The sequence below is a fragment of the Phyllostomus hastatus genome, unplaced genomic scaffold (assembly GCF_019186645.2).
Source record: "Phyllostomus hastatus isolate PE091 unplaced genomic scaffold, TTU_PhHast_1.1 phas_contig_16, whole genome shotgun sequence".
NCBI lineage: Eukaryota > Metazoa > Chordata > Mammalia > Chiroptera > Phyllostomidae > Phyllostomus > Phyllostomus hastatus.
This window is the reverse complement of record NW_025333643.1, coordinates 964541-979929: the sequence shown is the minus strand read 5'-3', so window position 1 is coordinate 979929 and position 15389 is coordinate 964541. Positions and strand designations below refer to the sequence as shown.

The 15389-nt window shown below is 44.9% G+C and overlaps 1 protein-coding gene across 13 annotated transcripts in view; it reads left to right on the top strand.

Moving 5' to 3' along the window:
• The window catches only part of TFDP2 (transcription factor Dp-2), a 163283-nt gene extending 150155 nt beyond the window's left edge, over window positions 1-13128 (top strand). For all 13 annotated transcript variants that reach the window (XM_045832102.1, XM_045832104.1, XM_045832103.1 and 10 more), the window contains 4 exons: window positions 4311-4462; window positions 7880-8046; window positions 12601-12706; window positions 12928-13128. In XM_045832102.1, the coding sequence (XP_045688058.1) occupies window positions 4311-4462; window positions 7880-8046; window positions 12601-12706; window positions 12928-13111 (609 nt within the window). In that variant the 3' untranslated portion in view covers window positions 13112-13128. The remainder of the gene's footprint in view (window positions 1-4310; window positions 4463-7879; window positions 8047-12600; window positions 12707-12927) is intronic.
• Window positions 13129-15389: the final 2261 nt, after the last annotated feature.

Genomic DNA, 15389 nt, shown 5'->3' with positions numbered 1-15389 from the left:
CATTTTTCCTATTGGATGGCCGGATAAGATTTTGTTTGAAGAGTGTTCTGCAGCTTTAAAAAAGACCTTGAAAGCTGACCATTCGCTCCTATCAGACGGCTCCTCCTTGTGGGGTCCTGCATTCTTGCAGAGCTGGCCCGCCAGGCCCACGTGCTGTGGCCCCTGCACTGTCTCCGTCTCCCCCAAGCTGCCGCTCTCTTGTCCTGGTCCTGGCGCAGTCAGCTGCGGTGTTCCCTGTGAACGCGTGGTTCCGAGACCCTGTGGAGCCTTCCTCAGAGTTCCGCATGGGGTCGTGGACATTTTGGGGCTTGGTTTTGGGCATTTTATTTTATTTTATTTTATTTTATTTTATTTTATTTTATTGTTTTTCTTTTTAAGGGAAAGAAGAAGGGGGAAAGAGAAACATCGATGTGTTGTTCTGCTTATTTATGTATTTTTCTTTTTTAATTGTATTTTATTGATTATGCTATTACAGTTGTCCTGATTTTTCCCCCTTTACCCCCTCCACCCAGCACCCCCTACTCCTTGAGGCCATCCCTACTCCATTGTTCATGTCTGTGGGTCATGCATGCAAGTTCTTTGGCTACTCCATTTTTTATACTATACTTTATATCCCCATGGCTATTCTGTAACTACCTATTTGTGTTCCTTTATTTATATAAAGATTTTATTTATTTTTTAGACAGAGGGAAAGGGAGGGAGAAAGAGAGGGAGAGAAACATCAATGTGTGGTTGTCTCTTGTGCGCCTCCCACCAGCAACCAGACCTGCAACCCAGGCATGTACCCTGACTGGGAGTTGAACTGGCAGCCCTTTGGTTCACAGGCTGGCACTCAATCCATTGAGCCACACTGGCCAGGACTACCTATTTGTAGTTAATCCCCTCACTTCATCACCTATTCCCCCAGACTCCCCAGCATCTGGCAACCATCAAAACGCTCTCTGTGTCCATGATTCTGTCTCTGTTCTTCTTGTTTGCTTAGTTTGTTTTTGAGATTCAATTATTGATATATATGTATTTATTGCCATTTTATTATTCATATTTTTATCTTCTTAAGTCCCTTTAACATATCATATAATAATGGTTTGTTGATGGTTAACTCCTTTAGTTTTTTTCTTATCTGAGAAGCTCTTTATCTGCCCTTTGATTGCAAGTGATATCTTGTATATAGAACCCTGCTTTTCATTGTTTTGAATACTTCTTGCCAGTCCCTTCTAGCTTGCAAGGTTTCTTTTGAGAAATCAGTTGACAGTATTATGGGCACTCTCCTGTAGGTAACTAACTGCTTTTTTCTTTCTGCTTTTAAGATTCTCTCTTTATCTTTAACCTTTGGCACTTTAATTATGACGTGTCACTTATTTATGTGTTCATTGGTTGATTCTTACATGTGCCCTGATCAGGGATCAAACCTGCAATCTTGGTGTATTGGGACAATGCTCTAACCAACTGAGACACTCAGCCAGGGCTTAGCATGCTATTTTTTAAATCCATTTCTCAGTATACTTGTAATTATTTGTTTATCAGAAAGAACGGTGCTTGTAGGATCACTCTCATATATGTATTTTTTCAGTGCTAAATTTCTGTTCCTCTGTGGTCTCTCAAACCAAATATTTATGGAGGATTTCAACCCTGGGCAACCTAGCTGTCAACATTTATAAAAACAAGTCTCTCTATTGAAACAAAATCCAAAATATAACTGAAAACAACTACTTTTGCTCAGAAGAGCAAAAGAAGGTAGACCTATAACTTCTTTCCTCCCAGTGGTTTGTTTTTCTTTCCTTCATTGAATAACAGTGATGAAGCTGTCATAGAAAGTAAATAAAATAGCCCTTGCTGGCGTGGCTCAGTGGGTTGGTCATCGTCCCACAAACTGAAAGGTCACCAGTTCAATTCCTGGTCAGGGCACATGCCTGGGTTGCGGGCCGGGTCCCTGGTTGGGACATGTGGGAGGCAAGCGATCAGTGTTTCTCTGGCACATCAATGTTTTCTTCCCTCTCTTTCTCCCTCCTTTCCCCTCTCTCTAAGAATAAAGAAATAAATAAAGCAAATTAAGCAAGTTGCCCACGAACACTAAATTTGCCACGCTAAGCTAGCTTAGTTTTTTTTAATAATGCCACAATTCACTGACATCACATGGCAGAGGTAAGGTTCACATACATGCCACCACCTCCTTTTTGCTCTTTGTAATATGAGAGAAGAATGGCGTGAGTGGGTAGCACCTGCAGACAAGCCAGGCTCCCTGCTTACATCTGTGTGATCACCTCTTCCAGCTCTTAAGCCTGGTCTGGAGCGGCTAATCAGCTAAGCTGAAGCCGTTGAAACAGATGTTAATGAGCCTGGAAAATAACAAAAAGCCGAAGGAAAATTAAAGGACAGCAAATAAGGAAATCAGTCCAAAACAAATGGGAGGGGATGCTTGTTTTTACTGTCAAAATAACATTCTATTCAATGTATGTTTTTACTGCTCCCCTTGTCCTGAAAAATCACCGATGCTGTTTGTTGTGCATAATATCAAACAGTGGACCCTAAATGTGTAAGAACTCTGAGCTGTCACTGCTCATTTCCATCCCTACCCCCTGCACCCAGGTCCTCACGTGGCACCATGGCCACAAGGCTGGGCAAAGTATGGGAGTATCTCCCAGGACACTTTTTCTGCTGGAAGGGAAGAGAAGCTGGGCAGAAGTATTTAAACAGATGATTCTTTTCATCTGTTTAAATACTTTTACAGTTTCAGCATGTTTTCCCTCAGTATTAAATGAATTAAGCAATGTATGTATGTATGTATAAACTAGCTTGTTCTTTACCAGCAGAAGATAACAGTATGACCTAAGTAATATTTGATAATGGTACTACTAGTGATCGTTTTTTGATAGTGATTTTGGACACACTGTTAAGGCTACAATAAGCTGGTGTCCCTTCTGTTTTATGCATTTTAAGAGAGTAAATGTTCACTTTATAGAGAGCTCTAGTACCCAGCCATTTTAAGTTAATAATAATCCTAATCAAATTTTAGTTAAGACCCAGAACCTAAAATAAACAATCCTAGGATAAGATTGCCAAAACACAGAAAATAGCCTAAATTCATCGGCACTGGGGTTGGGTGGGGTGTGGGGGGACCCGCTGGTGAAAGGAAATGAGTGGCCCTTTAATCCACTGTCTGTCTTGTGAGCTGATGAAAAACTTGCACTGTGTGAGGTCTCTCTAGCTGTGGAACCCTGACACATTTGCCTTGAGGGGAGGGGGTTACCTGGCTAGGTGGCTCAGTTGTTGGAACATTGTCCCATGCCTCAGAAGGTCCTGGGTTCAATTTCCAGCCAGGGGACATATGGGAGGTAACCAATTGATGTTCTCTCACATCAATGTCTCTGTCTCACCCTCTTTCTCTAAAATCAATAAACATATCCTGTGGTGAAGATTAAAAATAATAATAAAGTAGCAGCAAGGTTCACTGTAAAGATTCAGGCCCTGATAGATTTTGTCATCACTGCCAAGCCTCAGTTTCCTCATCTGGGAGATATCAGGTGGGGAGAGGTTTGGACCAGATTCCCCTGTGCCCTGAGGACCCTTAGAAGCCGTGAAGGGTCCTAAGGGGTGAAGGAGGGCACCGCTGGCTGGGCTCAGGACGCCTGGCGCCACTGCTGCCAGCAGAACGACGCTGCTCTCATGTATCTCACGAAGTAGATGTCTCATGAGATTCCATCTGAAGACAGGGCTCTGTGGCTTTATGAAGATTGCATGTCACTGGGCTGGAGATGACCTGAAAGATGGATTTACCCGTCCAGCTCAGTTGATTGGAGCCCTGGTAGGGTGTGTATGGGAGGCAACCGATCGATGTTTTTCTCTCACATTGGTGTTTCTTTCAATCTATCTATCTGTCTGTCTCTAAAGGCAATGAAAAAGTATCCTTGGGTGAGGATTTAGGAAGAAAAAAAAATGCATTTAACCCTTGAACCCTCGGGAGTCTGTGTTAGCTAAATGGAAACGTGAGCTCACTTGGTGTCGCTTCCCCACATCACTCTGAGAAGATCCGCAGGAGCCACTGGGCTCTCGGAGTTGTACGGTCTTGTTTCCATGGGCGACGGGAGCATGGGCCCCACTATTCACATAAGGATGATGTTAGACACCGTTTAAATGTGTATTCTTCCTTGACACATATATTTATTGAGTTGGACCATTCTAATCATTTTCCTTAATTGTTTAATTCACTTATAGGTGGAAGCCCTTTTAAACTTTCTAATTAAACTATATTTTAATTCCAAGTCACTTATCCACATTAAATGACTGTGTATGCTTTTCATCGGTCGTTACAGCAAATCGCTTTCAAAAACCTGGTGCAGAGGAATCGACAAAATGAACAGCAGAACCAGGGCCCTCCAGCTCTGAACTCCACCATTCAGCTGCCATTTATCATCATCAACACGAGCAGGAAGACAGTCATAGACTGCAGCATCTCCAGTGACAAGTGAGTGAGAGCGGGGAAGGTGGCAGGCTGGCCGAGTTCAGTTTTTTGAGATGCCACGTCTAGCCGAGGTCATTCCGTATTTTCTCTGACTTACCTCACTTAGCATAACGCCCTAAAGGTCCATGCATGGTGTCACAGACGGCAGAGTTTCCTTCTCTTTTTATGGCTGAACATTTCACTGTGTACATACCTCATTTCCTTTATCCATTCATCCACCGATGGACACTTAGGTTATTTTCACAGCCTTGGCTATTGTAGATAACGCTGCTGGGAGCATAGGGGTGCACAAATCTTTCCAAAAGAGTAATTTTGTTTCCTTTGCATATATTCCCAGAAGTGGAATTCCTGGGTCATATGGTAGTTCTATTTTCAATTTTTTAAGGAACCTCTGTACTGTAGTAGTAGCTGTACCAGTTTATAATCCCACCAACATATTTTTGCATTTGAACTAAGGTTGATGATAATACTCATCACAGCAAGTGAAAAGTAGCAGTTTTCAAAACAGAATGAATGTGTAATTTATTTTATCCTTCATGAAAATAGCTCATACTGTTGGTCTGCAGGCTGTGCACAGGGTCGTGAGACAGCTGGGGGGTGAGGGTGCAGAAGGAGAGGCCGGCCCGGACGTGCATCATGGTGCCCCGCTCAGCTGCTGCAAAGCTGCTCTGTTTTCTGAAGAACAAGCGGGCACGATGCCAGGGCCTCCTTCGATTCCTAGCCTTGCGGTGAGGATTAAATGAGATTTAATCCTGTAAAGTTGGGTTCAAGCAAGCACTTTATAAATGTTAAGTGCTTTTATAAAGGGCCAGTGTACAAGTTATCAGCCACTTTGGGATACATTTGCAAGCGAAGGGGGGCTCAATGATTACACAAGTACCCGAGGCCAAGCCCAGGCCTGTTCCAGGGGCCAGAACTTGAGGCTCCTTAGAGCCTCGGCGTCACCCTTGGGCCTCACTCCCCCGGGTTTCTCCCAGTCTTTTCCCTGGCAGTGCTGCCTCCCGTACCTGGATTGCAGGCAGAGGTGCTGGGCCACTTACATGAGAAGTCACCAAGAGAAAAAGAAGAGAAACAGTGAGCAGGGATTTCAAAAGTATTTGGTAATTAAGACTATAGACACAATAGTCTTAATTGTGGAATTAGACAGAAATAATGGAGACTGTCATAGGCTATGAAGTCAGAAGATCTGTATAGTTTCCTCTAGCTGTATAGTTTCTTAATCTCTCAAAGACCTCATTCTCTTCTTTATAAAAATACGAATTACAGTATTTAAGCTGCTGGTTTACAAAAGTTATAGATGTATTCCCAAAGGTCCAGCCCTGCGGTCAGTAAATGGTAGATGTCTGTGTTGTTACTCACACACTTGCAAATTCTTTACAGAAGCCTTTGTCTGAAAGAACTAACATTAAAACTGAGAATTCTAGAGAATGGTTAACATATTTTCCAGGTGAAAAATGCCTATTAGAGATCTAGGTGCTTTCTCTAGCTAGTCTCTTGTTTTGTGGGGAACTATTAAATTCTCTTCTTTGGTTAGTTTCTACGTCTAAAAAGGGTCGCAGAAAGTCTGGGAGCCGTTTGCCTCTGGGCTTTGCAGATTCTCTTTGCCCCTTGTGCTGGAATCTAGTCAAGTCTCCAAGTTCCCGTCCTCCAGGGTGACTGACTCACGCTCTTTCCTGCCTGTGTGGGGGGCAGGAGACTCTGAGAAGCTTGTAGGAGCTTGTTGTTCAAGGCAGGTCCTCAAGTCTCATCTTTCAGTTACTTTGCGATCTTTTCCCATTAATCAGCCAGGCAGCTTTCCCACTATGAGGATTCAATTTACAAAACCCTCCCCTTTTTTTTTAATTTATTGATATTTTTTAAAGAGAGAGTAAGACATTGATATGTTTTTCCACTCATTTATGCATTTATGGGTTGACTTCTTGTATGTGCCCTGACCAGGGATCAAACCTGCACCCTTGGCGTATCAGGATGATGCTCTAAGCAACCAGGCCAGAACCATCTGCTTTTAATGTGTGATTGAAACCATCTTTGCAGAAGGCACCCACTTCAGATATTTGCTACTTGTTTGTTTTTATCCTGAAAATGTGTTAATGTACTTTATTCAGTTGTACAGACTTAATTATTTAACATGGCTTTTTACTTCACGTTATCATTTCTGCCTTTATCTAAGATCCAGCAGAAAAAGTTTTAGCCTGACACGATTTTAATAGAATTTCATGCCCTGACCATTGTGGCTCAGTGTGGGCATCGTCCCACCGGGCAAAGGGTCACTGGTTCAGTTCCCAGTTGGGGCACACGCCTTGTGGGTTCGGTCTCCTGGCGGGGCACATGCGAGAGGAGCTGATCAGCATTTCTTACGTTGATTTTTCTCTCTCTCTTTCTCCCTCCCTTCCCCCCATCTCTAAAAATAAATTTAAAAAAAAATTTTTTTTTAAATAGAATTTCATAGCCCTGGCTGGCGTAGCTCAGTGGATTGAGCTCGGACTGCGAACCAAAGCATCGCAGGTTCAATTCCCAGTCAGGGCACATGCCTGGGTTGCAGGCCACAGCCCTCAGCAACCGTACATTGATGCTTCTCTTTCTTCCTACCTTCCCTCTCTAAAAATAAATAAATAAAATCTTTTAAAAAAAGAAAAATAAAAAAAATAGAATTTCATGACACTGTAAAACCCCCACTGTCCCAGAATATTCACCTTCACTCTGTCCCTGCCAGTCTGGGGCCCGTGGGTGGCAGAGCCCCAGAGCCTGGCCTGGAAGTCAGCAGGGACTGTTTCTCTCTCCATCCCCTCCTTACTGAAAGCTTGTGTGGAGCAGCTGGGCATCCTGATTGGGTATTTTTCAAGAACATTTGGAAATACGCTGTGTATCACACGTGACCCTTTTTTTAAAGACGTTTCACTCCTTAGTCCCTCAAGACAGGATTTGGGGATTGGCTAGTTGGTGAAAAGTTTTCCATTCATTGCTTAACAGCTTTTTAGCTGTAGCTAACACCTGACTCATGAGAATAATGAAGTGAGCATCCAAAATGTTTTTTCCTTGATCCTAGTAGGCCAACTCATAGGAGGGTTATATAAAACTGGAAGGCCTTCTTAATATTTTATTTGTTGTGACAAAGTTGTAGACAGCTTTGAGAAGTATTGGATTTAGATCAGAGTTCCTTTCTCCAGTTTGTGACGGCTTAATGAGGGCTAAGGTAGTATGGACTCCTTTTGCCTGTCACAGGAAAGTTGTTTTAATTAGGAAAGTGGCACATTTGAGATGTTGTCTCCTGAGTCCAGCAGAATAACCCTTGTTGCTGTAAATGACAATTTCTAGTACCATAGCCGAACGCCGCATTCTTCCATGCAACACGCAGGATGTAAAACCCTTTAGCCCCCGGCACCACGGGAGACCCCACGCCAACTTTGTTTCCCCGTGCAGGTTTGAGTACCTTTTCAATTTCGACAACACCTTTGAGATCCACGACGACATTGAAGTTCTGAAGCGGATGGGGATGTCCTTCGGCCTAGAGTCAGGCAAGTGCTCCCTGGAGGACCTGAAGCTGGCAAAGTCGCTGGTGCCGAAGGCTTTAGAAGGCTACATCACAGGTATGTTGCCCGACGCTTGCATGTGCTGTCCCTGATCGATGTCAGACCCTCCGCAGGGGGTCCAACCCTTTGACGTCTCTGGGTCACACATTAAATACATTGTGGCACGTAATCACAAAGAAATCTCATAACCTTTTAAGTAAACTTACAATGTTGTGTTGGGACGCATTCACAGCCATCCTGGGCTGCGGGTTGGACACCCCTGCAACATGCTAAAACCTTCTCCAGTTCTCACAGAAAATGAGTTTGGGTGCACTGTCCTCCCACCCCGGTCCTGAATCTTTCCCGCTTCTTTAAGGGCAGCCGCTCTCCTGGGTTCCCTGAGTGTCGTCACCTGCTTTTATTTAACATACAGAGTAAGCTGGAATCATGTATTTAGTTTTGCCGGCCCCTGACCTTGACTTAAGTGGAATCATAGTGATATGTTTTTTGGTGATTTGATTTTTTTTACTCACTTCTTAAGATTCACCCATGCAATTTAATGTGGCTGTGATTCATACATTTTTACTGCTGCATAGAATTCCATTATGTGAAAATTTCACAATTTCTTTGTTCATTGTACCAGTGATAAGCCTTTAGTTTTGTTTCCTATTCCTTAATATTAAAGAGCACGGCTACTTTGAACATCCCTCCAGTCACCTCCGAGCTGTACTGTGCGGAGTGAAGAGTGACATTGCGGGGTCCTAGGCAGGTGCGGCGCCAGCTGCACCGACGATGCCCGGAGTTCTGTGTGTTTACTCTCACCTGCAGGGTGCACCTCTGCAGAGTGCAGTGGTGGGTGTGTCCTATTTCCCCAGTCAGGTGGATGTTGAAGTGGCATTGTAATTTTATTAATTGAAATTTAATTAACACACCATAAAATAGACTGTGTTTAAGTATAATTCGGTGGCTCTTAATATATTCACACAGCCGTGCCATTATCACCACCAACTCTAAAACATTCTTATGGCCCCCAAAAGAAATCTTGTATTCTTTAGCAATGACTCCCTGTCCCCCGACTTCCTCCCACCTTCTGGCAGCCACTGACGTCCTTTCTGTCGCTGTGGGTCTGTCCATGTGGACAGTTCAGGTAAATGGATGCCCATAGTACGCGGCTTCCGTGACTGACTGCTCGCTCCTGTCTTGCACAGTGTGTCCAAGGTTCGTCCGAGCATCGCCCCTTTTCCACTGCCGTCACACAGCCACACTGCAGTCTGCTTGCCCGTTACCGGGAGGACGTTCAGCCTGCCTCTATTTTTTGGCTATTATGTGTGATGCTACTCTGAATATTCTCGTACAGGTTTTTGTGTGAACATAAGTTTTCCGTTCTGTTGGGCATATACCTAGAAATGGAACTGGTGGATCATATGGTAACTTTACATTTAACATTCTGAGGAGCTGCCAGACTATTTTCCAAAGGGGTTTTACCACTTTACAATCCTACCAGCAGTGTGTGAGGGTCTCCATTATTCCCCATCCTTGTAAACACTTGTTATCTTCCATCTTTTATTGTAGCCATCCTAGTAGATGTAGTATTTCAGTGTGGTTTTGATTGTATTTCCCTAGGGACTGATGGTTTGAGTGGCTTTTCATGTGCTTTTTGACCATCTGTATGTCTTCCTTGGAGAATGTCTATTCATATCCTTTGCTCATCTTTAAGTTGGGGGTTCTTTATCTTTTTGTCATGAGTTATAAGTGTATACTGAGTATACTTGAAAACACTATGTTTCACATGTTCTGTAATTCAGATTTTTTTTTTCTTCACTAATTCAGAAATCTCTATGAGTATCCAAAGTTACTAACATTATGGGATATTCTGCACATAGATTTTGGGTGTAGAAATAGTGCTTCTGCCTTTCCTTTGGGCAGTTTCCTGCATTATAAGTATCAGCCCCTAGAATTTCACATCACTTTTTAAAGGCATTTAATAAGTTCTAAGGTATGTTAAATCACATATAAACAAAGAAGTAGTTTTATTTTGTTTTGTTTTATGGCACTTTGGCCCCAATACAAGTGTCTGTTGAATGAGATATGGTTTCTGTTGAATTTAGTTCTTAAATTGGCATCATCCTCCTCTTGCCCCTCAGCCCATGTCCCACCCCATTCCCCACCTGCCTGTCCCCCCTGCCCTCCCCCACCCCGAGCAGGACCTGCTAGTTTGTTAACAGTCCAGTCCCACGGGCAGTCCAGCAGGGCCTGAGGAAAGGGCCTGCTCCATAAATCACTGCGACTTCATTTCAGCCTGTTCTCCTTGGAAAAGCTCGGGGCCATGAGGCAGGCTCAGCTCCGTGGTCATTACCTCACTGGCAGCCTGGGGTACAGATTTTCTGGGTAGTTCAAAAGCAGAAATGTGTGCCTTTAGTGTGCAGAGGGACAGAGGGGCTCTTGAATACGATGGAGAGAACCATGGTGGTTTCTGTGATAATGTGAAAGAACTTGGGCTTTCTAAAGCCATTCTAAAAAGATAATTTAATGTGTTCTGCTCACAAACAAGTAAATAGCAATGCTTTGACAGAGTGTCCATATGTGCTCATTAATATTCAGCACAGGATTCTGGCTTTAATTTTATTGTGTACAGATTTGTTATTCAATGTTTTTTAAAGTCGGATGTTCTTAGAATTGAAGTTTTGTTGTTGTTTTTTTTTATAGCTGCCTTCATTAGCCTGTGAAGAAAAAGGTCCACAAGGCCATTCTAAACCAATGGAGACATTTAGATTACTTTTTTCCTGCACAGGATGCCTCTCACTTGGTCCGACAGGGTCTGAATAGCAGTTTCCAGTCCCAACACACAGTTTTATATTTTTTGCACAGTGATTATAAAACTATTTTGATTGCCCTAACCAATGTGGCTCAGTTGGTCATCATCCCACAAAGCTAAAGGTCACTGGTTTAATCCTGGTCAGGGCACATGCCTGAGTTGTGGGTTCAGTCCCTGGTTGGAACACATATGAGAAGCAGTTAATGGTGGTTCTCTCCCTTTGTTTCTCCCTCTCTCTAAAAATAAGCAAAATTGTTTTTAAAAAATTAACAAAGCTATTTTTTTATTGGTTATGTTTTAGTGTTACTTTCATTTCACCCCAAGCATCACTCGGTGTGTGAATTTTTGTTTTAAAGATTTTTTTTTTACTTATTTCTAGAGAGAGAGGAAGGCAGGGAGAAAGAGAGGGAGAGAAACATCAACATATGGTTGCCTCTTGTGTCCCCCACGCCCACTGGGGATCTGGCTCACAACCCAGGCATGTGCCCTGACTAGGAATTGAAACGGTGACCCCTTGGTTCTCAAGCTGGCACCCAATCCACTGAGCCACACCAGCTAGGGCTTAAAAAACTTTAAAAAAAAAAAGATTTTATTTATTTATTTATTTTTAGAGAGGAGAAGGAGAGAAACATCAATGTGTGGTTGCCTCTTGTGTGCCCCTTACTGGGGACCTGGCCTGCAACCCAGGCATGTGGCCCTGACTGGGAATCGAACCATCAACACTTTGGTTCACAGGCCTGCGCTCAGTCCACTGACCTACACCAGCCAGGGCTAAAAAAACTATTTTGATTAATTATAATAAAAGCTCATTTTCACAAATCATGTTTTCTGAGTATATGTTTGATCTGATAATATAGTTCAGAGGGTTTCTTTTTAGGAATGTATTTAGATGATAGATAGATAGATAGATAGATGCATGCAAATATATGGACTCCTACTTTGTAAACTCACTATGGAAAGAAACTGTACTCATTCATTCGGCAACATTTAGATCTTATATGTTCCCATCACTGCCTTCTCTGAGCCCACATTCTAGATAAGGAGATAAGTATTAAACAAGTAAAATTACAATAATAATGGATCAAGGAGAAATAGAAATATAGTGTATCATAGAAAGTAAGTTGAAAAGATATACCCAAAATATGTCATGCCAACTGAACCAGTAATGCCTGTCTCACCCTCATTAGAAGCATGACTGTTTATAACCTTTAAAAATAAGGGCTTGTCTGAGTTAGAAGCAAAAGATACGAGGAGACAGAAGAGATCTTTGATGACTAATAGCACTGAGTTCCCCAGGGGGTACTGGAAAAGGTGGTGCAGTGGGGGTTGTCCAAAAATGTGTCTTTCATACCTGCGATATTTCCGACTTTACTCTCTTCACCCGGCCCAGGTTCTGGCTGTCAGCACAGCCGGTGTCGTGAGTCCTTGAGGTGAGGACAGCAGGCGTCCCGGGTAGTGCAGTGATCGCGCCCTCAGTGAGCTGCCCCCTGGAGGCCTCATTTAGGAAAATAGAAAGGGGGTTTGCAGTTGAATTCCTTCTTGCTGTAGTCTGCCTCCCCGGGAATTGTTGCTTTTGTTTGTTTGTTTGTTTGTTTGTTTGTTTGTTTGTTTGTTTGTTTGTTTTCCCCTGCTCTGATGTTTTAGAAATTCCTTTTTTCCAAGCTAAAAAACTCCGGGTTTTTCCCAGGGCAGGAAGCTTGTCTAACTCTCCTTTAGAGCTGGCTTCTGCCCTCACCGGTCGGCGTTCTTCACACCGTAGCACCATCAGCCACAGAACTTGCAGAGCCCACATCTTCTGTCTTTGTTTTTTCCTGTAGATATCTCCACAGGACCTTCTTGGTTAAATCAGGGACTATTGTTGAACTCGACCCAGTCAGTTTCGAATTTAGATCCGACCACTGGGGCCCCCTTGTCCCAGTCAAGGTATGTACTTTCCCAGGGTGAGAAAGGCCAGCCGCGGAGCCCGGCCCGCTCCCAGGGCGGGGCCGGTGGGGCCGGTGGGGCCGGCGGGGCGCTGCCTGCCTGCGCCTGCGCAGACGGTGGCAGAGCTCCCCGGTGGCGCCACCTTTCCCATGCTTCGCTCCTGAGCTTCACAGAAAACGCTCACCACATTAACGAGCTGTGTGTTTTTAATTGTTCGCTAGTGTAAACCAGGGCTTGTGCTTGGATGCGGAAGTGGCCTTAGCAACCGGGCAGCTCCTCGCCCCCAACAGCCACCAGTCCAGCAGTGCAGCCTCCCACTGCTCCGAGTCCCGAGGCGAGACGCCCTGCTCGTTCAACGATGACGACGAGGAAGAAGAGGAGGACGACTCCTCCTCCCCGGAATAAAGACAGGACAAAACCCACGTTTCAATGTTTGATGCTCATGTGTGTTTGTAGTGCGAGCTCTTGTTTTGAGATGATTGCTTCAGCCCTTGCCTCTGTCTGCACTGCGTCTGGTGACAACTAGGGAAACACGACCAGCGACTCACGCGCAGGCTGACCCGACCGAGGTGACAGTTACCACAGTGTGAGCGACCACCGCGCACGACCCTGCGGTCGGCCACCTCTCCGACACCGCGAGCTTTCCGGGGTGGCCGCGGGGACAGTCCCGGGAGAACTGGGCAGCATGAATGAAGCCCATTTATCTCCCACGAGGTGGGTTCTGCCCGTCCCCCAGTCCTACGCGACCCTCCTCCTTCCCCTTACAAGGCACAGTGAGTGCGGAAAGCTCCCGCAGGGCTGAGCTGTGCGGTGGCGGTGCGGGTGGCGACCCTGTGGCCTGGGCGCGCGCAGGTGGAACTGCTGAACTAGGGGAAAGTCTAGTTGAGGTGCTTCTCGCATCGGCTGCCTTAGACGGCTTCTAGAGAGGAGCGAGCGCTAATTCTTAAGTACTTAAGTGACACTTAGAATAATTTATAGTGAAACTGAAATGATCATTATTAGCCAATGCATTGGTGCATAGAATTTTTTAGGGCTACTTCTGGAAGCCAAAATAGAATAGCATTTCCACGTGCATTAAATACTTTGCCAGCACTGCCTTTTGCCAGCATTCTAAATCTGGAGTTTTACCAAGAAGGAAATTATATCTATAGTTTGAATCAAAGCTATGCATTTCATACAGCGTTTTCATTTAAAACAAAGAAACAAATTCCTTTGACTGAATTGCCTGCTTACAGTTCCCTGCAGTAACTGTGTGATTTCACCCAGTGTGCAGTTGCTGAAAATGAACCAAATGTCATTACTTTTAAAAGAAAAATCTATTTCCAGAACATGAGTAGCAATGTTTTCCTATACGTGTCACCTTTTATACATTTTTACTCATCAAAATGACCTTACTGAGTTTATGCCTGGGTGAACTGTGTTCTGGACTGACCTGATATAGGGTTTCACAGAAACCACCAATCAGCATTGAGCTCTCCAGACAGCTGTCACAGCAGTGCAGTAGCTGGTGTGTTGTTTCACAGCCAAAGACTCCACCGGGGACACTGCACTGGTGTGTTCACAGCGACCGCTCCTCTGAACTGGGCAGTGTGGAGACATCTGCCATGGTGGCCAAACCAACATAACTTCACACTGAGGCCTTGAAAAGGAGTGAATAAGAAGGGAAAATGACTCTACATCTTTGCCTGGAGCCATTTGTATTTGCCCCTAGTTGATGCATCTAGCACCGGAGGGCCCAGCACCGAGCTCAGCCCAAATCAGCCCTTCTCTAGCCCCCACGGGTGTGCAGATGCCTCGCGCTGCCTTCCCACAGCTCTGCCCCTGTGCTCTTCGCGACCCGGAGGTGATGGGCCGCCTGACCTCCAGGTTTGCGTAAGCCATAGAAACGAATACACAAAAATATACAACTTTGACTTAAGTTTCTTTGAGACTAAACTCATTCCGTCAGAAATAAGCTACTGCGCAGTGTTCGAGGGGGCAGAGAGAGAGGCGGGGTTTGGAGAATAATGTCTCTGCCTCAGTCTCAGGCCAGGCGGTGGAGCCCATGACTGCAAAGGCCGCAGCAGGTCCGCGTGGGCCTCTGGGAACCACTGGCTGGAAGGTCGCCATCTGCGGGCAGGTCAAACCCAGCTTCCTTCTCAGCCATCCTGTAAAAGGCTGCCTCCTCTTTTACTAAGCCCTGCCTTTCTCATCTCTGTACTTGCAGAGGTACCTGGAGAGGCCAAGAGCCACCACAGCTAGCCTTTTAGTCTTCAAAGTCCTGTGCTACAGTGTCCATCAACGTCCATGACAGGTGCATCAGTCCTAACCTGTGCCCCACCAAACAGCGAACTCCTTGCTAGAGTGTTTGGGAAACTGCTCTCTTTCTCCTCTCCTCTCCTGCTACTGCTGCTATAGTGTTAAATTGATAAAATATAGGTTTAAAAGAAAAAGCAACCAGACTCATTATTGCCGGTGCCCCGCCACTGGCCATCTGAGCCCTAGGTATGGGGTTGGGCCGGAAGTGGCCTCTGCCCTCGGCGAGGTGTTGGGTTGATGCCTCGGACTTCTGACGGAGTCCCCGTGGTCATCAGCACATGCCACTGGTTCAAAAAGCCTTTCCTGAGCAGAAAACTGGGCCGAGATGTTTAGAAAGATAAACCTGGTTATTCTACATCTCCCCTGAAAGACTACCTGGGTCTAA